Source organism: Sander lucioperca, chromosome 5 (assembly GCF_008315115.2).
Source record: "Sander lucioperca isolate FBNREF2018 chromosome 5, SLUC_FBN_1.2, whole genome shotgun sequence".
In the NCBI taxonomy this organism is placed as follows: Eukaryota; Metazoa; Chordata; class Actinopteri; order Perciformes; family Percidae; genus Sander; species Sander lucioperca.
In genome coordinates this window covers 19925591-19951176 of record NC_050177.1, presented here as the reverse complement: position 1 = coordinate 19951176, position 25586 = coordinate 19925591, and the positions used below count along the sequence as shown (strand labels likewise).

At 39.7% G+C, this 25586-nt stretch overlaps 2 protein-coding genes across 2 annotated transcripts; both read left to right on the top strand.

Annotated features, from left to right (window-relative positions):
- Nucleotides 1–1677: 1677 nt before the first annotated feature.
- On the top strand, nucleotides 1678–7301 carry rab30 (RAB30, member RAS oncogene family). The gene is made up of 5 exons (XM_031297519.2): nucleotides 1678–1843; nucleotides 3583–3681; nucleotides 3777–3860; nucleotides 3966–4149; nucleotides 5633–7301. The coding sequence occupies exons 2-5, from the start codon at nucleotides 3589–3591 to the stop codon at nucleotides 5881–5883; spliced, it is 612 nt and encodes a 203-aa protein (XP_031153379.1). The 5' UTR covers nucleotides 1678–1843; nucleotides 3583–3588; the 3' UTR covers nucleotides 5884–7301.
- A 1502-nt stretch (nucleotides 7302–8803) lies between these two features.
- Nucleotides 8804–24746, top strand: LOC116048406 (prolylcarboxypeptidase (angiotensinase C)). Its single transcript, XM_031297520.1, has 9 exons — nucleotides 8804–9080; nucleotides 15487–15627; nucleotides 15711–15812; nucleotides 16727–16908; nucleotides 17711–17868; nucleotides 19887–20059; nucleotides 21955–22122; nucleotides 22242–22429; nucleotides 24423–24746. The coding sequence occupies exons 1-9, from the start codon at nucleotides 8898–8900 to the stop codon at nucleotides 24640–24642; spliced, it is 1515 nt and encodes a 504-aa protein (XP_031153380.1). The 5' UTR covers nucleotides 8804–8897; the 3' UTR covers nucleotides 24643–24746.
- The last annotated feature ends 840 nt before the right edge of the window (nucleotides 24747–25586 follow it).

The following is a 25586-nucleotide window of genomic DNA, read 5'->3' as shown; positions in this document are numbered from 1 at the left end:
AGTTTAAAGAATGCAAAGTATTTGTGCACGGAGTATAAAAAACTACTAATATGTTAATTATACCACATCAAAGTTAGACGAAAAAGGCTTATTCAGTTTCTCTAGAAAGGACACATTGGTACTTTTACTTTAAAAAAATCTCTAAATTCATAAAGTAAAAGTTCTTAACTTTATACAGTTCAAGATGTCATTCGAACACAAAATCAAAGAATAAAGTAAATTTCCACTCACAATTTAGTGGTTATTTTTTAGACACACAGGTTACGTGTTTTATAACTTGCAATTGTAAACATAATACAATTAAGATGATTTCAATGTTTTTTTTTATATGGTTTGTCAACACCTTATTTTGTAAACTGGACGTAGTCACACTATATGATCCCTACGCTAACTTCATCGCTAGCGCTCGTCTGCTCGATCTGAGCCATTCGAATGCATTTATCGATATCAGATCGATATCAGGGTACGGGTGCACTACAATTTTAGTGTCTGCTGATGTGACGCCGGATGTAGGAGCGTCGGCTTGCTTGACCGCATGAAATAGGCTACAGTTTATTTATTTTTTGTTTGTTTGCAAACTTTACAAATATGCTGTACAGTGTTTGAACAATTCGGCATCATACTTACAAAACATATCCAAAAAAATATTAATTTCCATCCAAAGAACATTACAACCTTATTTAATGATAAATAAATACAAAACTCAAGAAGAAAGGCACTTCAATACGCAAAGAGATAAAAGAAGGTAAAAAAAGAAAACAATACAAAAATACAGAAAATACAATACAAAGAAAAGGTGAAATGGAATGTAGGCTATAATCACATTTCCTTGAAACAATCTTGCAGTACATCAGCTATATACTTTTCTTATCAATTAATAATTTGAATAGACTCAAATAAATTCCGAAATTCAATTCTGAAATGAGTAAAAGCTGGCCGAGATTTAGAAAATTTCGCTTTATGGATATGAAATTTCCCCTGTAGAATTAATAGGTTGACATCCTATGTATTGTTTTTTTTTTTTTGTTATAATAATTTAGAATACCATCTTTTGCTTCCAATTAGAGATGGCCCGATACCATTTCTTTGCTTCCCGATACCGATTCTGATACCTGAACTTGTGTATCAGCCGATACCGAGTACCGATTCGATACCAGTGTGTCATATATTTTATTATGTTTTAACAACTATATACTACTATCCCTGTATGGATGTGATATTATTTCTATCTTTGTTGTCAGTCTGGCTCAGGTTAAAATTTGTAAAACATGAACAAACACAAACAATGAACGCCCCAGAACTTTCTTTTATTATGTAGTTTGACAGTCAGTTATAACAGAAAAAGAACATAAACAAACTACTTTAACGTAGATTTTATTTAGGGCTTTATTACGTGGTATCGGATCGGTGCATAAACTCCAGTACTTCCCGATACCAGCGGTTTAGGCAGTATCGACCGGAACATCTCTAGGCCTACTTCCAATTTAATGACGTGATTCTTTTGAATATTGAAATAGTTTTCAATGTTCTTCCAGATGAAATAGGCTATAGTGGAATAAAAAGACAACATTAAACAACGTAGAAATACTTAAGTTACAGCTCCGAATAGCACTGAAGTGCATTGTTACTCTAGTAGATGTACTTTGCATGTGAGCTGATGACATCATCGCGTGCAGTCCTCCTCCTCCTCCTCCTCCTCTATCAGACAGGCTGCTGCCGCTGCTGCTGCTGAGGATACACAGCCAGAGGAGTTATGCCCTGCCCAGCAGCGGCTTTGCCTATTTGATGAGGTGACCTATGCATACCGAGTAGTTATAAATCCGGGGAATTCCCCGTGTTTTTGGTAAGTAAACCATTTTCAGACTCGTTTCGCAGGGCTGACTGAGATTTTTCCCCCCCTCCTGCATCTGCCAAAATGGCTATAGAGTCGCACGGTAGCTGCTACAGTTGCTACTGTTGCTAGCTTCGCCCTAATGGCTATCAACTCCGACTGGAAATGAAGCATTATTAGGGATTATAAGCAATTGAACGTTAACTCCGACCAAATTCAGTGCAGAATGCTACCATGGTAACTTCGCGTTACAAAACAAGACAAAAGGGCGAAAAAGGAAATGCGACACAGGGGATATGAAGTGATTTCAGTTTAATTAAACCCTAAAGTATGGTTGATTGCATTCAGGGTGGCGTTCCGAGATTTAGGGCGTCAAGCAAGCAACAGTTTGATCTCTTAAAATGTTTTTTTTTTTTACGATAAATTTAGTTTTCACGCACGTATGACGTTAGGCCTGGTTCTTGCTCTTATTAGAGCAGATGCAAACTGCAGAAAATACTGAAATTGTATGTTACTACCGCTGTATAAATGCATTTTTACATGCCGCTGTGTGGACGCAGACAAAATCTACAGAGCTCCAATATAGCAACACATCTATTTTTTAATATTGCAGATTATTAACCCAAACAGTGGTTTGATCCTCCGTGGCTCCATTATCCACCCAAAAGTAGGGCACGGTCCCTTAAAACTGCCAAAAAATAATAATAATAATAATAATAATAATAATAATAATAATAATAATAATAATAATAATCATTGTGCACGTATAATACAGTATGATGTAGAAATGGGTTATACCGATGGAGAAGTGACAGAAAAAAAAAAAAAAACATGAATGTAGTGTATTAGTAATATTGTTCTCAGTTTTCGAGGCTAAAGGTAAAGGACAAAATACAATAATTGTATATTTTATGATTTATATGAATACCAGAGATGGTGAGATGTAACTACAACTACGGCTGGGCGATATGCACAAAATCAAATATCACGATATTTTTGACCAAATACCTTGATATTGATACCGCAACAGTATTGTAGTGTTGACTATTGGTGCTTACAGAAAAATATTTACACACTGAGATTTCTGATAAATAATCATCAGTAATGTGGATATAATGACTAAGTGTCACGGTTACAACAGTCTGGTAAGTTCAGAAAATGACATCACTTTACTGTAATGCAGCCTTTAAAACCAGGAAAAGACAACACTTATGCCATATTACGATAGCCAAAATCTAAGACGGTATCTAGTCTCATATCACGATATCGATATAATATCGATATATTGCCCAGCTCTAACTACAACAGTAATTACTACTTTAGTAAACTAAGATTTGAGAGAACAGAAGCCTTTGCAATAAGTAAGTAGTAAGGAAAATTGACATTTCTATTTATCGTACAGTTTCCAGTGCTATCAGTGCATTTGTGCAACTGAGCTACAGTAGATCTGGATTTAAATACTGAAGATCTAGACCAGGGCTCACAATTCATCTGGTTCGTGTTAGTGAAGATTATTCAGGTCAAACGTCAGCTGGGATCTCTCCTGGGGATGCATGCTTGTCTGCCAGTTTCACAACCGTTTGTTAGTTTACTCAGCATCTTCACTGTGTGCCTGCAGGGCTTTTCAGAATTTGTACCAATTGCATCAACACCAGCTAGAGACAAATGAGATCAGTTTGGTCAAATGCAGTGATTTCATTTGAATGCATTTACTTATCACCCATTTCTTTTGTTCTTTATTTCTTCCACAGTTTAGCATGAGCATGGAAGATTATGACTACCTGTTCAAAATAGTTCTGATAGGAAATGCTGGAGTTGGGAAGACATGTCTTGTCCGGCGCTTTACTCAGGTTTGTAGAAGTCTGAGTTTATGAGTTTGGAGTTATTGAATTACAGAGGATCAGAGTATCAAACTATATATTTCTGTTTTTCTTTTATTTTTTAGGGCCTTTTCCCACCTGGACAGGGGGCTACTATTGGAGTAGATTTCATGATTAAAACAGTGGAAATCAAAGGGCAGAAGGTCAAGGTACACAATGTTTTAAATAATTTTTCAAATATAAAATTAGATGCCTTTTTTTTCTGGTGATAGTTTAGATGGAAAGTCACTCACTTCATGTATTATGTTTTCCAGCTGCAGATATGGGACACAGCTGGACAGGAGAGATTTCGCTCCATTACTCAGAGTTATTACCGCAGTGCCAACGCCCTCATTCTTACGTACGACATTACCTGTGAGGACTCCTTCAGGTGCCTTCCAGAGTGGCTGAGGGAGATTGAGCAGTATGCCAACAACCAGGTGGTGACTATATTAGTCGGTAAGACGCCCTACTTCAATAACTGATCTCTTATGACATCTTTTTTGACAGAGCTCATTGTTCATTATGAGAAAAACTGCCCTGAAATCGCCAAACTCACCAGGTTCCATTTAAATAAACAATACTTTTAGCGTATACGGTCACATGTAAACCATACCTGCCAACATTTGGTTTTCAAAATCCGGGAGATTTGTGCGGGGGGCATGGCGGAGCGATACATTGCAATATAAATGAAAACATAACTTAATTTATTAATATTGATTTATATTTTTTATTTGTAATTTTACAACAAAACATCACAGAAACACTGCACTGCAGTTTTTAATACTGGTACAAACACATGTAACACTGCTCTGTCTGTCCTTTCGTGATGAAGGATGAAATCGCCTGTGTGTCCTTATGTGCCTCTTCTGTGCGATGGTGCCGCTGTGTTTTCATGTGCTGGGTAATGTCATTTTTTCCAGCCGTGCGCTGCATTAAAATCAATGCGACACACCTTACAAAAAGCGTGGGGGTTGTAGATATGACTATGTAAGATGCATGTAAATTGTTGCGCCCAACACTGTTGAAATGTACAGCTATATTTCGATTTCTATATTTCGAGATCAACTGCGCAACTAGGTTATAGGTTGCCAGGTTGAGGTGACAAACGGGTTGAAAATTGCATATGGTGTGTGGATTGTGTGAATAGGATGCGTTTCATGCAAGATCTGGCAACTGGTCAAGATTAGACAAACATATTGGTCCGATTATTTATAAAGGAGTTTGGGTCATGCAAATTACGGGAGTTAGGGCTAAAAAAACAGGAGAAAAACGGGAGTGTTGGCAGGTATGATTTAAACGGGTGAAAGGGCTGTTTCGTGTTCAACAAAAAGGATCTTAGTCTTTAACAAAAAGGTCGACCTCTGTAGAGATCCTTTCCATAATGTTGTCGGACACTTAGAGCAACAACCTGAGCATGTCAGGGGTAAAACAAGCACTTTTAGTGGTCGTAAATTGAAGGTGCGCAATTACCCATTAACGTTACATTGCAGTACATTGCATTGTTGTTTCGCCTTGCTTAGTACTGGATCAGTTTCCAAAAGTTGCTGTTCCCATCAGTCTCTTAGACACAAAAACATGAGACAATAGGGTCCAGGTTGAAAAATACCGAAGTTAACCTTTAAATGTGAGCAGGAATTACCGAGCTGATGTCAGAGGCAATTTCTGATAGATTTGCAAAAGTCAAAGCCAGTTTTGTTGTATGATTTCACTTCTCAGGAAAGAAACCATGCTTGTCTGGAATAAAGCGCCCCCACACTGTCTTTGCCCACATCCACCCCGCACATGCACACACACACACACACACACACATACACCTCCACTTCCATCTGTCGCATCCTTCACCCACCACTGTTGAGAAAGAAGATCTGCGTTGAGATGCAAGAAAGCCACATTCTTACTTGTTACCGATGTTGACAGATGGATGTTCTATGTCTTGCAGGTAATAAAATAGATCTGGCAGAGAAGAGAGAGGTTCTCAGACAGAGGGCTGAAGACTTCGCCGAGTCTCAGAGCATGCTGTATCTGGAGACCTCCGCCAAAGAGTCCGACAATGTTGAGAGACTTTTCCTCGACCTGGCCTGTGAACTCATTCAAGAGGCTAAGCAGAACAAGCTGGATAACAATGACACTGCCCCAATGCCCGGTGAGGGTAAAACCATCAGTTACTTGAGCTGCTGCAACCTCAATTAGAGAGAGCTCAGACATCTGGCCGTGGTAACTCAGCAGCCATTGACTGTAGAGGGCAGATGGCTGAGCCCCCAATGCCTCCGTCCTTCTAAAATGGCATAAAGCCACTTCTTAATCTCGTCATTTCTAGTCCCATGCCTTTTTTTTAAGCTGCATACAGGAGTTAGTCAAAAGTTAGTTTGGCTTCCCAGGAGCATGCATTTTAGATGCTGCCAGTTTGGATAACATTGTCCCTCAATGCAGCAGGATGTAAAGTTTGTCTGCCTGATGCATCCAGGAATCTGAGTAGGGCTCCATTTTGTCCTCCTAATGGCGAAATGGCAGCATTTTCCTGTTTGGGCTTTAGGATCCATTTTCATTAAAACACATCAATAGTCACCAGCAGTATTACTTGAGCAAAAAGTTCTACCAGGTATTTTGTTACAGATTCCACAATCGCTGACAACAAGTGTCATGATCATTGGAGGTTATCAGTACATGGTAACAATATGTTTACATACAGTACGTTTTTGAGATTACCAAGTCTGATCAAGTTGCAAAAAAAAAAACGTTTGCAAACTTACCCCTAAAATCTGTTGCACAATCATTTATTCCCCACTATTTTTTTTTCTTCTGCTCAGAGAATGGCATACAATTTAATTAACTTTCATAATCTCATTTCTCAGTAGTTATTTGCATTTGCACACAAACTGTGAAATATTTGTTTCCAATAGAAGAATTTTACTTGCTGCTAAAATATGTTTTTGTGTCGGGATAACATGAACTAAAACACATGTATAAACGCTACATTGAAACAGTATTCTGTGACACCATTTTTTTTTAGCATACTTGCAGTGCTTGCGATAGGCCTGTTTAGTCTTTTGTCAGCTGTTTCTTTTATCCACAGACATGGATATTTCTGCCTTTTGTTGTTGCTGCCTAGCCATGAAATTGTATCACTTCGTATTTATTTGAAGGGGTATGTTCATGTAGTTTCGTGTATGACTTGTAGCTACTTCATATGCTTTTATTGTGAAATTTCTTGATTGTCCAGCATGTTTTTGCCATGATTTGTAGTGTCTTAACTTTATCTATCCTATATTTGCCATACCTGTAATGTACTGTATTGCACAATGCCATATACTGCACACTTTGTTTTTATTGTAACATTTTGTCTTTTGTTGTACAGATGTGTAGTACATTTTGGCACTTTGCTTTTATATTTTTTAATTACAGTAATCCCTTTGTACAACCAGCGAGCATTTTGTTTTGCCTTTTACCTTAGATTTAACGGCAGTGATTTCTTGTTAATCCCTTGCATCTTCTTGTCAACACAATATGGGAAATACAAAGAAAAACACTATTGGGATGTTGTGCTTCTTTTTCTTTGTGTACAAAATATTACCAACATAATACTGTAACATTAAATAATTACACTAAATGTCGTCTCATTTGTCAGGTTATTACTGCTTATGGTGAGTCATTGCCATGATTACTACCTTGCCGCGGTGACGAGTACCTCCGTGTACGTTTTATTTTGTTGTTTAGTTTTACGTTTTTATTTTGAAGTTACTTACCGGAAACGTGAGTTGGCTATGTTTGCATTGACGCTACTTTTGACGCGTCTGACGCTAACCCCTAACCCACGCAATTTATAGGCAACAGCAGAGCCATAGAGGTAGTAAAGCCGCCGACTTGCGAGACTATATGCTAGCGCCATTGCAGACTTCTGTATTAATATTCTTTAGAGATATCAATAAGACATTTATATGTTGATCTGTATGCATATATGTATACTTTGTTGTCAAACAATGTAATGTATAATGTATTGTTGCTAAGAAGTTTACATTTTCTAGTAAGTAGCCTATGTTAGCATGGCTGCATTGACGCTAACTTGACGTATTTAATATTACAGTTCTTCAGAGCAACCACTAGACGGCAGTGAACACTCGTGATTTAAAATACACAGGTCCACCTAGCCGTTATACATCCATGCTACAAGCAGATGACAGATTTTTGATGGACTGCTACTACTAACATCTTTAACATATATATAATAATCATAATCATAATAATGATTTTTTAATTTTTTAATTTAGAATTCAATTTACAAATATTCAGTCTTCACAGTCCGTCAACAAAACCATACATAAAAAAGTGCAAATAATAGAATATGAAAGTAAGTATGAGAGTAATAATTTAAACATAAAAAAATACATAAGTAAAGAAGTGACAGACTTGCAAACTTCATTCATGATATTGACAGCAGGAGTTCTTAATTAAATCATTTTGAGTAGATATCAGTTATTAAAATGCTTTTCTTATTTGTTACCAATTTAAGAGACTCAAAATATGTCAGTTTTAATTTGGAATAGTTTGATTTGTTTTGTTTGTTTGATTGTATGTTTAATCATAATAATGATCAATATCTCTTTAGCACTTGGTTTTACATTTCCGCTACAGACCTTCAAAATAAAAGCCTCAAAATGAGGATACATTTAGACACACCGTGGCCTCACAATAAGGGACTTTACTCTCGAAGCAAATGCCACAAGGCCTCGTTAGCGATGGGCGCATGATTATACCGTGTTAAAGCGAGGTATTGAGCGTAAGGTAACAACCAACAACCTTTAACTGTCTATGGTAACAACGTGCACACAACTCAGACTCCCATCAACCCTTGCGAGCGTATTTACAGTACAGTTAGAACCATGCTTTCGGCTGAATGCTAACCCGGCTAACGTTACAGTGTAGAGTTGTTAAATGTTGGAAAAGACGTTGACCTCTGATGCTTCGTGTGAAAAAGCGCGCTGCCTGCCTCTGCTCTGCTGCTAAATATCGAAATGTAGGTCACACGCTGTCTGACAACACCTCTCTGGATTTGCTGACAAGCGAGTATCACTTCCTCTCTGTTAGGTTCTTCCCATAGACAGTATATAAGGAGGTTCTGCCCAGTGCGAGCGGCGAGTAGGATGCGACCTCGTCGTATCATGTGCTGAAGATCGATCTGTTGTGAGCTGTGTTTACTGTTAGCAGCGATGAAGGCTGGAGTGAGGATGACGCAGGTTCTGGACAGAGCTGCAGCTACCTGCCTCCTAACGCTGTGTCTCGGCTGTTTACATGTAGTCGCCCTCAAACCACAACTTCTCAGCAGGCTCGGTGGCTCACCTTACTCCGCTGAGACCGCCATCAGCTATGAAACATTTTATTTTGACCAGAAGGTGAGTTTAAAATTTGTGTATATACATTATTTTTTAAACTCACCATTTGTGCATGAAAAACTGTATTTTACAGATATGTTTCACACTTGGGTTCTTCCTCTTTTACTTCTTTCTGTTTCACTTCACTTTTAAATGTTTTGGTTTGGACCACAGGAGCTGATTATAGGTGAGAATTCAAATGAATAGCCTTAATAGAAATGATGGCCAGAAACAATAAAATAATCCAGTAAGTATGATCACACTGGTGTGTGTGTGTGTGTGTGTGTGTGTGTGTGTGTGTGTGATGTAAATTGGATCTTTGCAAAACAAAAAGCAGCATGTTTTCTGAAAATATCTTGGTTTCTTCTTAGAAGAAAGCTTGTCCTTCATGCAGCATATATAGTGTTGAAAAAAAAAGTGACAAAAAAACTTAGAGTAAAGTTGGGTTTCTATCAACGAAACAAAGGCTGTTTCTCTTTTAGTGCGAGAAAAACACTTTTTGTCCATGCTGGATTATGGTGATATTTTATACATGTATGCAAATCAATCTTCTCTGAAAATGCTGGACTCCGTACACCATGCAGCACTAAGATTTGTAACTAATTCTAGTTTTTCGTAGTCATCACTGTGGCTTGTATGAGAGCGTTGGTTGGCCTTCTTTGCGCAGGTTAGAGCATTGCTATATTTTTCCTTTTAAGGCCATACTGTGTAAACTGCCTCCTTACTTATGTTCTCTCCTGACTCCTAAAGTCACTACCGGGAAATGTAATCTTCGATCATATGGGCCAATCATGTATGACATTCCCCGAACGCGAACTGTCTTCGGTGAAAGTGCCTTTAAAGTTTTTGCACCCTCATCCTGGTATAAATTGCAGAATCATCTTAAATTAGACTAACCTACCTACAATGACACACGTTTAAAATTCGGATAAAGGACTATTTGAGTACTAAGTGCACATGTGCTGTCACTGAGCGCTGCTGGTCTTTTTCTTGTTTTTTTGTTGTTTGTTTTTCACTGTATTTTTTAATATGGAACTATTATACTGCTGTCTCGGGCCAGGACTCCCTTGAAAAAGAGATTCTGAATCTCAATGGGATTATTTCCTGGTAAAATAATACATTTATTGTATTATTTGATGATTTCTGGCTCTATTTTGCTCACCTTTTTTTCATTTTCCACTACTGTACATACTTGGGCTCATTTCTTGCTCTTTACTAATATCTGCAACACTTGCTCTTTTTTTTAACATTGTAATGTACTTCATTCTGTAGGAGTTGTTGATGTTGTGTCTGCAGACAATAGGTGTTTCCCTCTGGCTTCCTGTAGTGAAGGGAAAACCATCACAATTGGCTGTGTTCCTGCCAGCAGATCGTAACTATCCCTCCTGGCTCCGTGCCTAAAAAGGTCTCCGGGGGCCAGTGAATGTGAAACATGTTATCTCAGGGGGGGGCTTGCGAGATCTCCATTCAGCTGTTACGTTTTCCATTTACTGTTACTTCATGGAGAATCAGATTGCACGCTGAGTGCATGCGTCACATTTAGTGACTTGTGAACCTGACTCATACAATCCCAAGATTGTGCTCGTGTCTGGCTCTCCTTATTCCTGCAATCAGGGATGTTGTGAAAGGTAAACTCAACCAGGTTCCCCACATTTCGAGACTGGACACGTTTAGTCACACAGTCATAGTGTTGCGGCTGTAAGCAGTCCAACAAAGTGCTGAGAGAATAATCCACAGATTAGTATAAAGTGTATATGACCAAAGCACAGAATATTAGCGTTTTTTTCAGAGACGCAATGATTTGATATATCGTTGCAGCTATTTTTGATAATTCATCATTTAAGTGAGTTTGACAGTCCCAGTTTTTCAGATGTGATGATTTGCTGCTGTTCCTTGTCTTACATTAAAGTAGCCTAGAAATCTAGACGCACCCTAGCGGCAGCAAATGTAATTTGCAGCCAGGATCAGTCTAGCAACTCTCCGTTGGCTTGCGAGCTGGAAAAACCAAACTCTGGTCGGGCCAATCACATCGTGTATAGAGTCGGTGGGCGGGCTTAACATAATGACGGCAGAGTTGCGACGGTTCCGCGTGAATTCCCTGCTACTTGAAAACAAAGAGGATGGCGGCTGCTGCTGGCGAACAGCGGTCTTTCGAATCGGCTTTGGCCGTGACTCTGGAAGACTTGGAGTTAAGCACTGAAGTCATTCTTAAAAGATGTGTTCGGAGTTTTGCCGACCGGATACGGCAGAAGTTTAATCTATCAACTAGCATTTCTCTGGTTGGCTGTAAGTGCAGAGGAAATTTGACAGAGAACCGTTTATCCCGCCCGTCGGATTGAGCCCTGCCAATGGTGAGTTCCCAGACCCAACATCTTGATGTGGGTCTAGCTTGTCAGGCTAACATTAAAGTAGACTAAACATCTTTGTGTTTTGGACTATTGTTAGGGTAAAACAAGACATTTGTTGACATGTCGGGATGATAATTTTTCACTATTTTCTTATATTTTTTTGATTTATTAATCAACGAATCAAGAAAATAATGAATTGAAAATGGAAATAACTAGGCCTAAGTATAATATTCACAAACTGTCGATAATGTGTATGCACAAAACAGTATTGGTATTGGGGGGGGGGGGGGGGACAATGCTCCACACCTGGTCCAGCCCACGCCATCCTGCCTAATCAGCCGCACTGACCAGAAGATAAACACCATTTCCTCCCTTCTCACACCCTTTGTCTTGTCTGATGGGCTTTCTTTGGCCAATCAACCAGAAATTGTTTGCCTCTTCTCGACAAGCACAACAAATAAAATCCCTGTAATCCACTTTTCAGCACCAGCAGCAAGTCTGCTACTGTTTTTTTTTTTATTTTTTATTTTTTTTACAAAAGAGTCATCAATCATGCAGCCTTTTTCTACACTCTCAACTCTACAAGCTGCTGCGAGCAGAGCACCAAGTGATCTAGAAGAGGAAATCCTCTTGACTGCGTTTTTGCCTCCAAACAATGAATGGAAGTGTCCTTTTAGCATCCTCCAAATTAACTGTCATAGTTTACTGGCGCTTGTGTTTGAGCTGTTTCCCTCATGTCTTCATTTGCTAGCCTGTAACGCAGCAGACACAGTCTCTTGTCATGTCGAGTAGTGACAGTTCTGGTCCAGTAGACGTGCACTGTGTGAACTGAATTTGAATTGGAACAGAGCGCTCAAGTGCTCAGCCTGCAGTGACCACATGGTGGCACTACTCATCAGGGTGTGGAGTTGTTATGAAACCGATGGCATCAGGTTTTGTGATGTGCATACTGAGTGGGTGCAAGTGTTACAGTACTCACCAGGGTTCCTTTTGGTGAAGCACTTTTAGCGGTGGAAGAAGTATTCAGATACTTTACTTAAGTAAAAGTACCAATGCCATTCTGTAAGAATACTCTGTTGCAAGTAAAAGTCCTATACTGAAAATCTTACTTAAGTAAGTATGTAAGATTCATCAGGTAGAAGTTAAAGTACTCAATGCAGAAGAATCCTCACATTTTAGAAAGTGTAAAGGATCCAAACAGTTGTGTGTGTGTGTGTGTGTGTGTGTGTGTGTGTGTGTGTGTGTGTGTGTGTGTGTGTGTGTGTGTGTGTGTGTGTGTATAATCATTTCAGCTGGACTTGTAGGCCGTTAAATTGTTGGGTAGTTTAATTTATAATTATGTACAGGTATGTATTTTATAAACTACATGTGTTTTGTGTGTAAAGTAACTAGTAACTAAAGCTGTCAGATGAATGTAGTGGAGTAAAAAGTACAAGATTTCTCTCTGAAATGGAGCGGAAGTAGAAAGTAGAAAGTGACATGAAAAGAAAAGACTTGAGTAAAGTACAAGTACCTCAACATTTGCACTTAAGTACAGTACTTGAGTACATGTACTTAGTTACATTCCACCACTGAGCCCTTTTATATATTCAACCACTTTAGTTTGGCATTAGGATCATAGTTTATAGGACATTTTCTGTTTGAATTTGGCTTTCATTACAAAAATCAGACATCTACCATTTAAACCATTTATTTATTTACAAATGTACATACTGTAATTACACCTATACATAGCCAGATTCTACTGCTCTTCATACTATACATCCTGCACATACACTTTTTCTTACTACTCTTATAATGTTACCACACTGCACATAGCTGTGACATACTGTACATATCTGTCTATATGGTTCATACAGAATATCCGTATTTACTCTGTTTTTCATATTATATATTCTGCTAATACACTGCATATATCTGTACATGTTGTTCATTCATATTACATAGCCATATATATATATATATATTACATGCTCTTCTATCACTATCACTGCAATATATTCCTTGTCCTGCCTATGCACCACCTGTCTATACTTTGTATATCCATTGCACTTTTCTGCTTTTTTGCACTTCTGGTTAGACGCAAACTGCATTTCGTTGTCTTTGTACTTGTACTCTGCACAATGACAATAAAGTTGAATCTAATCTAAAACCCTGGTATGAATAAAAAAACAACTGATAATCTAAACTCAAAACATATTTTTTTGTCTTTTTAAAAGACATACAGCAACCTAAATGCTTTGCTCACAAAATTCTAACAGTATACTTTGGATGACCAATAATACTGAAACGGATTTTGCTGCCAAACTGCCTAACTTTCCATGGTCCCCTCACACTTAAAAGCATTGCCAAGCGCTAAGGAGTCGAGGCTTGAATGAACACATTGAGGCCCCCGGAATCTTTTTGGTGTCACTGGCTCATAAAATCGCTGCCTCCTTTGTGTCCACTGAGGAGGGAAGTGAGCGAGGGGGGCGGGGGGGGGAGGAACAAAACAAAAACATTTTGTATTAGGCGTTGGTGCTGTTTCAAGGGTTGGACAACTCAGCAGCCTCACGGGGCCGTCTTCTCTGTGAAGTTGTTGGTTTCTTTCTGCTTTTGTTTAATAAAGAATACAGGAAATCTAGTTAAAAGGGAAAGATACCCCAAAAAAAATCCCCGAGGTTGGATGAAAGGATATCTCAGAGCTCATCTAAAGTGGAACTAATGTGGCATCCCTTAAACTGGCTCCAACATATTTTAATACAAATTGGGGCTAATTGTCCTCGAATCCAACCTCGGGAATGTCATTTCACAACGCCGTGGTTGGCACAGGGCCAGCTCTCCGCTGATCACACCAGCTCAGAGCAGTTTATGTGCAACCGGACTAGATTTTAACATCAGTAAAATATTGCCACATTGGGTTTTCTGTCAACAACTGTGAGCGATGCAAGAGAGACATTTACATTTGATGTTGCATCTTTTTAAGTAAGCAAGTTGCACAGTTCAGCTACACTGAGAGCGATTATGATGTTGGCGATCAGTTTGTAATCAGTTTGCGTATCTGAGCACATTTAACCCTTGTGTTGTCTTCGGGTCAAATTTGACCTGTTTTTTAAAATGTCTACAGATCAGATCAGATCAGAAATATGGGTTGCTTTTTAACGACCTAATTTTAAGTACCCCAAAAATTACATGGAGGATTCCATACATCGCGCTTCGCAAGTACAACAAAAGATAGGTGCTCTACTTTCAAATTTAAAAAAAACAAAAAAAAACCAGACTGAACGTTGACATATACCCTTCTATAATTATCTCTTCCTTTAATATGAGTCTAAATATTTCATCATTTCGGTATTAGGTGACCATGAATTCCAAAAATGAGTGTAACCAGTGGTTAAATTGGGCCCCCCCCCCCCCTCCCCCGGCACATAAGCCTGCTCGTTTGTGTCAGGATGTGCCTGCTTGCAGTCAGTTGCCTACTGGAAATATGTCATAAAATTTGAAAGTGATGCTTTTGAAAACATGATATTTCTCACAATAAATGAAAGATTTTTGAAATGACATGTCTATTTTGTCTCGATGGAGCTGAGATGAGAACAATCGGAACAATACAATGTGTAATCAAGTGATGACTGATTAACAGTAATGAAAATGCTAAATGCCCTAATACTTGTTGATACTACAGCAATGCAAAGTATAGGATCTTAAACTTGCAGTTTTGCACATATCACGTAAGACTCGATTTCTCCATTTCTTTGCACAAAACTCTCCAGAAAGTGCCATTTAATGGTTTATTTTTCAAAGAAAACTTCCCGGGGGGGGGGGGCATTCGCCCGCACCCCCCTAGGGAGAGCCCCCCGAGAAACAAATCCCAGTTTAACCCCTGAGTGTAACCCTGGTAATAACTTGGTGTTAGTGGTGTATGTACATGGTAGTGAAGGGAAGCGTTAAACATAACAAAAGAGCCAAAAACATTGAAAAAAGTGTTGATAAAAGAGAAAAAATGTTGATTTTTCAGGACGACAACTACATGGTCGAATGGAAGACAACACAAGGGTTGAGAATATACACTAATTCTGTTTGTTTTCTATTCGTTACAGATCGATCATTTTGGTTTCCTAGAGGATGGCACCTTCAAACAGAGATACCTTGTGGCTGACCAACACTGGCAGCAGCCTGGAGGACCTATTTTGTTCTACACTGGCAACGAAGGCGACATCACCTGGTTCTGCAACAATACTGTGCGCCACCCATCTGTTCCCCTGGATTTACACTGCACGCAATGCTCAGTCTGATTCAACACATGTCACTGTTTTCTCCGTAGGGCTTCATGTGGGATATTGCGGAGGAGTTGGGCGCCATGCTGGTTTTTGCAGAACATCGTTACTATGGAGAGTCTCTGCCATTTGGACAAGACTCTTACAGTGTAAGTGAAGACGCAGCGTTAACACTTGGAGTACATCTAAGTCTGATTTAAATATGTTTGATTACATGTTTGTCTCCTTTTTGGTGGTTCCCAGCTAGAACGAAATTCACAGTTGTGTGTGTGTGTGTGTGTGTGTGTGTGTGTGTGTGTGTGTGTGTGTGTGTGTGTGACTATATTTATGGGGTCCAAAAACCAGGAGTCCAGTATACTTGTGGGGTCCCACAGCTTTGTGGGGCCAAAATGCTGGACCCCACAGGTTTAAAGGGCTGTTTGAGGGTTAAGACTTGGTTGTAGGATTAGGGTTAGAATTAGGTTATGGTTAGGGTGAGGGTAAGGGTTAAGGTTAGGCATTTAGTTGGAATGGTTAGGGTAAGGGGCTAGGAAATGCATTATGTCAATGACAGGTCCCTACAAAGATAGTGCCACAAACGTGTGTGTGTGTGTGTGTGTGTGTGTGTGTGTGTGTGTGTGTGTGTGTGTGTGTGTGTGTGTGTGTGGCTAAAGGTGTTCAATTTCACTGTCCAGTGCCAGTAAATGATTTTAGAGCGGCAAAGATTAATCGATTAGTTTTAAACCATTAAATAATTCTGCAACTATTTTGATAATTGATTCATCGCTTTGAGTATTCAAAGTTTTATTTCCAGCTTGTTAAATGTGAATATGTTCTAGTTTCTTCACTCCTCTGTGACATTAAACTGAATATCTTTGAGTTGTGGACTGCAAGACATTTGAGGACGTCGTCTTCGGACTTTGGGAAACACTGATCAACATTTTGTCCCCATTTTCTGACATTTTATAGACCAAACAACTAATCCATTAATCCAGAAAATAATCAACAGTGAAAATAATGTAATAATTGTATGTGTGTTTATTTCCCTCTAACTTTTCCAGTAATACTTGCCATGTGCTTGCAGGACAGCAAACACCTGAACTACCTGAGCTCAGAGCAGGCCCTGGCAGATTTTGCAGTGCTGATTCAGAACCTGAAGAGTTCTTCACCTGGAGCTCGGCAGAGCCCTGTCATCGCTGTCGGAGGTTCCTATGGAGGGATGCTCGCCGCCTGGTTCAGGATGAAATACCCCAATATAGTTGTTGGGTAAGACATTAGTGCAGGTCATGGGGGGGGCTTCAGGTTGGATTTCCCCAAAGATGTAGCAAGCAACTCGGCATGTTTACAGCTCCAAACATTAACAAATGGTAAAGGAAAAGTTTCACTCTTATGATCTAGAACAGGGTTCTTCAACGTATTTAAGGCCAAGGACCCCTTAACTGAGTGAGAAACAGAGCAGGGACCCCTTACTACATATATTGTATAAAATGTAGTATAAAAGTTGCATATTAAACTGGGCCTCCAATTACATGTGGGTGGCCTAAAGCCTTTATAGTTCATAGAATACCAAGCTATTCTATAATTGTTGGAATGATTTTATAAATCATGTTTTAATGTTAAAAATGCATGTGGCACAGTAATTTTTTAGGATTACTTTGTGTTTTTTTTTTGTTTTTTTTTTCACAAAAAGGCTGATTTATATTTGCGTTAGATTAATGTTCAGACATTTTAATTTTTGAAAAAAACTTTAAAACTTTACAAAAAGTTGGTGGCCCCTCTGCAGTAACTCTGAGGACCCTATAGGGGCCCCGAACCCCCTGTTGAAGATCTCTGATCTAGAAATCAAACCACAAGGCCTGCTATACAATGGGACCCTTGCTCAGAGGCACGGCGGAAGTATGAGACATTAGGTACCAGAGTTTAACTCAGTGATCCATTGACTTCTACAACGCCTCTGTAATCACTATGCTGTCCCAGCAAACATGCTTCACAAATGATATAAAGATTACCCAGGATAATGTGCAGCTTGTGTAATTTTGAAATGGTTTTGCTTCTCATTGTATTTCAGAGCCCTGGCAGCCTCCGCACCAATTTGGCAGTTCCCTGATATGGTGCCATGTGGAGACTTCTACAAAATAGTCACACAGGACTTTGCCAAGAGTGGGAATAACTGTGATGCAAACATCAGAAAGTCGTGGAAGGCTATTAACAATGTCTCTTCCACTGGTAAGTCGTACTGCAACGGTGGGTTGATTTATCTTACCTGTTATATTGTGGGAAATATGACTCCAGTGTTTCCTCTATGTTGATTTTGTAGTGGTGGCCCACCATGGCAAAATAGGGTATCAGAAATAGGGCTGTACAAAAAATGTAGTCGCGGTTGCCTTTTAAATGATCCTGCCGACATAATGCATCCCCCGTTGGCTGTCGCTCACATTGCAATTTAACAGCAAGTAGAACTATTCAGAGGTTATTGGACCCATTCAGTTTAACTCCACATACTGTTGTGTTGATGTAGTTTATTGTCAAAACGTTTGCTTTCTTCCGAGTCGACTTTTAAACAAACAGCTCCACCAAAAACGTCACCGCGGGGGGTCCGTTCTAAGTGTAGACCTGTTGTAGATGTTAAGTGCCCTATAGTTCCTCAAAATTACAGTTCAATCACAACTGAAAATATGCCTCATTGTGTGTGGATAGAATAAATATATTTGTTTGTGTTGCAGCAAAGTGTCAGTTCCGTTTCATTTCATTTGGCGGAGGGGGGGCTCCACTGCTAAAAAAAATCCTAAGGGAAACACTGGACTCGTTTTTGAATTTTATTCAGAATAATAAATAAACCATGTTTAATTTTATATATGAGGAAGGCTCCTGGAGTTTAAGAATTTCTACACGTTTGTCTAAATCCCCTACATTTGTGAATCCAATTAACTGTCTGCTAGAGCCTGAAACCAGACAGCTGTTACTAAAACTTGCTGCACCAATGGGTATAAAGTCTGGAGCCTCTCCACAGAGGACAGATTGTAATGTCTGGATCCATAAAATGTACAACCTGCAAAGCTCAGACTACCTCAGTTCTTTAACATTTGGCTCCGATGTGAAGAAGGAAGTGTGCCCACAGGAAAACTGCCTAATCTGGCACAATAAGCTTCATTGAATGTAGCGATACTTTTTATTCCTATCACACCATTAGTGGTGAGAGTACACCAATAGGTGGATACTACTTTCTAATAAGGGGCCCATTATAAATGGCTGCAATTATTAACTAATGGCTCGCTTTATTGTCATTAAATATTTACTAATGCTTTATAGAACAGGTATAAGCTATTCATAGTAACCACCTTCAGGTTGCCAGGTTAGAGAAACTCCTCCTCCAGCATTATTTTGTCTTTTTAATTAGCTCTTAAATTCATTAAGAAATGCCCCTTTAGATTGACTTAATACATTAACTAAATAAGTTAACTTTCCCATGAATCCGATGAGCTGCAAAGACAAAGTGTCATGCTCCCGCATGATTGTCCACAACCTGGCAACCCACACTTCCAAGATCATTTTTACAGGATCACAGCAGCCGTAGATGACAGATCTTTTTCACTCCTTTTTCAGAGCCCATACGTTATTTATTGCTGCCATTTCAAACAGTGTATATTGGAAATGGTAACCAACCCTACCTTTAGTTTGACCACCCTGTCACTTTAACCACGATAATGTTGTGGGGCAGTCCGTACGGAGTTGGGTTGCTAAGGTGCTCTTGAGCAAGGCACCGACCCCCCCCCTAACTACTAGGGGTGCCTGTCCAGCAGTTGCAGCCCACTCACTCTGGCATCCCTCCATTTGTACATGTGTAGGACCTGAGCATGTGTGTGTATTTCAGGCCTGTGTGTAGTGTGTTCTAACAACAGAGTGTAAAAAATAGTAATTTCCCCTCTGGGGATCAATAAAAAGTATACATTATTAGAAAGAGTATGGTTATTTCATTAGCATCATGAGTCTTCATACCCTGGAGAGCCACAGGAGATAGACAGAAGTATTTAAACCCTACATGAAAAAGCACTGACTCATGGGTCTTCATACCTGTGAAGACCCATGGGAGCTGTATCCGTTAAACGCTAACAAAATAACATTTGTTTTATCTTGGTTAAAACGACAATGTCAATTTTTTTAGTATCCAGCAGTAGACATAAATTCAGTTCCCATGAAAAAGGGATTTACTGACACTGAATCATTTCTTGCTCTCTTTTGACAAGCGTCTGGTCTTCAGTGGCTGTCGGAAGAATTCAGTTTATGCGCTCCTCTTAAAAGCAGCATTGCTGCTGTCGGCTTCAAGATCTGGCTTCAGGAGACCTGGGTGAACCTGGCCATGGTGGACTACCCCTACCAAGCAAACTTTCTGCAGCCACTTCCTCGCTGGCCGATCCAGGTACAAACATCCACTCGTAAAATACTGTTATCTAAGATTGAAAACTCTGAAAAATCTAGCATGGACCAAAAAATGATCTAATGAAACGCTAAACTCTAGTACAACTTCAATTTGATTTTGCTGCCAATTGTCTTTAACTTTAAACTACTTTAAATTCTGTTTGTCTTTGGTTAAGCGCCTGATTTGGCCCGACAGCCGGTCCTTAACTGAAGTGAATGCGTGATTCAGCCGATTGTGTCACAAGTGTTTGTTGTGGTCTTCCAAGCTTCTGTTTGCAACAGCTGTCAATTAACTTCATTAATATTCATAAGGATCTAGCTTCTTTTAGTTTTTAAAAAAAAGTATTCTTTAGATGAGCAGCTACAAGTAAGCCACCGTTCTTTTCTTCTGTCGTACCAAGGGTCCTTTCATTTGCACACTCCGTCAGATCTCTGAGGTGTTCCTCTGTGGACACTCACATGGCTCCACAGAAAGAGGGACATTTGCCCAGAGCAGCTCATGAGGCCATTAAAACAAAGGTCCCCCACTCCCATTTCAATGAGCCTGGAACAAATACTTCACTACACTTGATGGGGGGGAAAAAAAAGTAATCGCATAACTTGCCAAAAATTGAAAAACAAAACAAAAAAACTACCATCATGTAATGTGGATATTGTTTTAACTTTCAAAATTACAAAGCGCATCCTCTGTTTTCGTGGAAAATCGCTTGTGACAGTGTAGCGGCTGTTTGCGGAGGCTGATTGACTTGGATGCAATGTATTCTACCAGTCACCTTGGCATGTCACGTGCATAAACCAAGCTCTGCTATTGACCCCCCCCCCCGACTCTGTTTGGTGCTTCACCACCCCTCCGAGCGCCCCATATAGCACACTCACATTAAGTTTTACCAAGTTTTTTTGGTCCACTTATTTGTTAATCATTCAACCGCTGATAGATCCTAGAGAGGTGAAATAAACACTAAATGGTTATTTTTTTTGTTTTTTGGCTCCTTGCCTTAAATGTATGCGACCCCTATGGGTGGTTTAAGCGGTTTAGGCAGGGGGTGCAAAGAGGAGCTTTTTTAATGACAAAGCTAATGTGATTATCTGAGTGAGTGTGAGAACGGGGTATTGAGGGCTTAGAGGAGGGAAATCTGTTGGCAGAGATGAATGTATAAGCCTAATCCTATCTGAAAAGTAAGGAGAAGATGCTTTGGAGCAATTGCAGTGTTTTTTTTTTGTCACGGTATAAATCTTTGGTTGGACATGTCTGTGGCCCTCCTCATCCATCGACCACCAACTCCTCCCCAGTCTGCAGACAAAAGCCTTAGTAACAGACTCCACACTAGCGCAGCTCCCCTCCAACCTCCCAAACAAGAAAGCCCAGTTTCTCCGCCTCACAAAGAGTGCAGAACAACAGCCCCAGCCAACTCTGCTGCGGCTGCAACCATAACAACATGCAGTGAAATTAAACAAAAGCTGAAACTCAAATATTTATCATCCACACTATTAATTCTGAGAAATCAACCGTGGTCAAAGAAAGTGGCAATAAGGAAAGCAAAACTTAGTAAATTTAAATCACTGGCTTCAAGTAAATGGATGTTTTTTTTTTTGTTTTTTTTTCTCTCGTGCCAAGATTAGAGCAATAAATTCAAGTTCATTCCAGGGAATTTCATATGCAAATCAGGCGCCACTACTTTTTTATGTGGAAAAACACTTTATGGGCCACAAGAAAGCAATCACCACGTCTTGTAAACAACTTGGATATAAGGGAATAAGATATTTAGATTTTTCTCTTTAATGTTATTTAAAAAGAAAGTGCATGCAAGGTTTAATAGCTGGTCTAAACTGGAATGTAATCACAGACTTGTGGTTAATTCTTTTGTATTTTGCTTGTTCATGTGTTATATTTTCAAGGTGGTGTGCAAGTTTCTTGTTTTGGATCCCGGTGTGTCTGACTACCAGCTGCTGCATGGTGTCTCCCAAGCAGTAAAGGTCTACTACAACTACACCGGAAGCTCTTCCTGTCTCAACACATCTCAGACAGCGACCGGCAGCCTGGGTTTACTGGGCTGGTTTTACCAGGTGCAGTAATGCAGAGCGCAGGGGATCAGTCCTGTCACGCTGAATAAATCGCAGCACAGCTGTGTCAGTGGGCAGCTTTACTCGTCCCAATGAATATGTGTTCAATCCCTCATTCCCAGGCCTGCACAGAGATGGTGATGCCCATGTGCACTGACGGCGTCCACGACATGTTTGAACCCGAGGAGTGGAACCTGCAGGCCTTTTCTGATGAGTGCAACGCCATGTTTGGTGTCAGGCCACGAGCTGACTGGGCAGGCACGGTCTACGGGGCGAAGGACATCGCCTCTCACAGCAACATCATCTTCAGGTAAACATGGCTTGTATAATGCCAGATGTAGGCAGAAGGTTCTCTGTGTTTTCTGTGTTTGTCTAGTGCAGCGAGAGCCATTAAAATGGCGATTTTGACTGGCTTTTATTGCAGATAAATAAAGACTACATATACCTGGAGAGCCACAGGAGGTAGACAGAAGTATGTAAACCCTAAATGAAAAAGCACTGACTCTGATGTGGCTCAACCACAAACACTAAGCTGGGTTCTATTAGATTGAATAGCAATTAGCAGCTTTTGTCAAGCTATAAAAAGGTAGGGCAATGTGAGTTTTCAAAAGCAATTTAAATAAAATATCATGCCATAGTATGCCAATCATTAAAAACAGCACTGACAAAAAGGACCAGCAGTTTTAATTTGTAACTAACTGCTCATGTGGGAGGTTGACAGATATGACATAGAACCTAATGCTGCTTTTTCACTACATGGTACGGCTCGAATCTACTCCGCTATACTCGACTCGCTCTTTTTTAGTTTCCCATCAGCAGAAGTTGTGGAAAGTACCTGGCACTTTTTTTGGTACCACCTTGGTCAAGGTTCCAAGCGAGCTGCCAGACTCATTTTGCGTAACTGGAAGAGTCCAAATAGTCCAGACATTACGGACATTACATGGTGTTTTTACTTTTGTGAAGTCTGTGTTTTATGTCCGTTGCCTTATTTTTATTGGGAAGTTCTGGTCTTGAAAGGTGCTATTTAAAGTGCTCATATTATGCTTTTTGGCTTTTTCCTTTTCCTTTATAGTGACTTACCATCTCCAACAGAAAACACTGTTAACAAACTGCTCCAAACAGCTCTATTGTAGTCCAGCCTTTACTTCAGAGACAAACGTGCGTCACTTTGTAACACACGTTATAATGCTCGCCTAGCTGCTAGCATGGCACTCCCTCAAGCTCTGCTTCTGACTGGCTAGTAGTCCTTACCTAGCTACTGTGCATGTGCGACTCCCAACAAAGATGGAACAGAAGTGAGATGTCTCACTCTGTAGCTAAAACAGAGAGCTCAACACACAGGGTGAAAAGAGGAGCTGCAGCAATGTGCAGTACAACAAACTGCACTTTTTTTTTTTTTTTTAATTAAACCATGTAAACCTATTCTGATATAACCTCTAAATACAATTATGAACCTGAAAATGAGCATAATATGAGCACTTTAAGTAAACCCACTTACTTACCTATATTTACCTCTTGTAAAATTGGCGTAGCCCAGCAGTAAAAAAATATAAAAAATAAAGAATGAATACATTATTTTACTTTATACACTTTATAGACTACTTTGTACAAACAGTTCTACCAGAAGTCACCCATGATGTTATTTTGTGGCTCTACATACCTAAATGAACACTAACATGTGGTACACAAGTGTCTAGCGCTGGGTATCGTTCAAATATTTTCGATACCAATACCATTACATCGATAAACTAAACAATTCCAGTTCCTAAACAATACTTTATTCCAGGGTTCTTCAATGTTTTTTAGTCCAAGGACCCCTAACCTGAAAGAGAGACGAGCAGGGACCACCTACTACATATATTGTATAAAATTGAGTTGCATAATAAACTGAGCTGACAATAACATGTAGGGTGGCCTAAAGCCTATACACATTCCTTTTTATGATGCCCTACAATACTAAGCTACTCTTTACATATTCATATATCATCATGTTTTAATGTCAAACATACTTGTGGAAGGCACAGTGAATCAATAAGCCTACCTTTATCATACGTAAGTGTATCTTTAATGTTGTTGAGGTTGTTTTTTTGTGTTTTTTTACATATAGGCTTATATTTATCTTTGCTAATAGTATGTTGGTTTCATGTTAATTTATAATCTTTTAGACATTTTTAAAGTTTGGGGGGGAAAAGTATTAAAACAATAATTTGGCGGCCCTCCTGGTCGGTGCCTAAAAAGAATCGAATTCGGTACCCAGCCCTACAATATTTTCAATGCGCTCTGTCTCTGCTGTTGTATTTCAGTAACGGAGGACTCGACCCGTGGTCGGCTGGCGGAGTGACTTACAACATAACAGATTCTCTGGTTTCCATCCTGATTCCTGACGGAGCCCATCACCTGGACCTCCGCTTCAGCAATGACCAGGACCCCCCTTCAGTCCGCGCAGCCCGGGCGTTAGAGGTGATGTATTTTCGAGAGTGGATCAGGCAGGCTAAAAGACCTCAAACTGCATCAGCCCCGTAGTCCCTAAAAGCAGCACAAGTTTACCTGACCTGGATATCCAGGATGTCCAGGGTTGCCTAGCTTTAATTTGCCTGACACGGTGTGTCACAGGGTGCTCTCTGCATCGTAATGCCAAAGTTTGTGCTTTTTTTAATTAATGTTGGGGATGATTTTTTTAAAAATATTGAATAATGAATTTTTTATTTAAAAAGGTCAACACCTCTCTTCATTTTTTTATTGATAATGTCATTAATCATGTGAGAGTGTTTATAATATTAATCATGTAGCCATGTTCGGTACTGGAGTATCAGACTACAATTTTCTTTGACCTAACTTATTTCTTTAAGCCAAACTACACATTTCCAAAGGGCTTGGAGAGGTACTGTATTATGAGAAACAAAATGAGAGCTGCTTGTGATAACAATGCTATAGTGTAAATGTATTTCTTTGTTAAAGCTTTAGTACGTAACTTTTTTTATATTAAAGGTGCCGTAGGTAGGATTGTGAAGATCCAGGACTTAGCCAAAAAATTTGAACATTGACAACTTCTCAGCCCCCCCCCCCTTTCCGCTAAAGCCCAAAACGGTCTCCAAAGCCCCTCCCCCCACAAGGGAGAATGAATGCGTGATTGACACACAGTTAGACACCCCCCCTGGCCCTGATTGGTGCATCTGAACAGGGAGCGGTGGATTTTTTAAAATTGCGCTACAGGCTGTAGGTGGTGCCAGAAATTTAAATGACCTGCTTCATGTAGTTCTACTCTAACATAGGGTCAGTTTCAGCAAATATGACAGAAAGTTAGTTTTATAAGGCTTACCTACTGCACCTTTTTACATTCAAGCTGTTGCCAAATGAGTTGCTACAAAGCTAATTAAGACTATCAGCTCCACACAACTCTCTCTGTATTTCTCAGTATGACTATGTTCACAAGATTGTGGCGTCCGGTGACTTTCACGCGCAGAAAC

What these genes read in the sequence shown, in the direction of transcription:
- rab30 (XM_031297519.2), top strand. Translation starts at nt 3,589, where the DNA reads ATGAGCATGGAAGATTATGACTACCTGTTCAAAATAGTTCTGATAGGA. An exon ending in TCAAAGGGCAGAAGGTCAAG is followed by an intron (nt 3,861 to 3,965) that starts GTACACAATGTT and finishes TATGTTTTCCAG; the next exon opens with CTGCAGATATGGGACACAGC. An exon ending in GGTGGTGACTATATTAGTCG is followed by an intron (nt 4,150 to 5,632) that starts GTAAGACGCCCT and finishes TATGTCTTGCAG; the next exon opens with GTAATAAAATAGATCTGGCA.
- LOC116048406 (XM_031297520.1), top strand. Translation starts at nt 8,898, where the DNA reads ATGAAGGCTGGAGTGAGGATGACGCAGGTTCTGGACAGAGCTGCAGCT. An exon ending in CATTTTATTTTGACCAGAAG is followed by an intron (nt 9,081 to 15,486) that starts GTGAGTTTAAAA and finishes TATTCGTTACAG; the next exon opens with ATCGATCATTTTGGTTTCCT. An exon ending in CCTGGTTCTGCAACAATACT is followed by an intron (nt 15,628 to 15,710) that starts GTGCGCCACCCA and finishes TTTTCTCCGTAG; the next exon opens with GGCTTCATGTGGGATATTGC.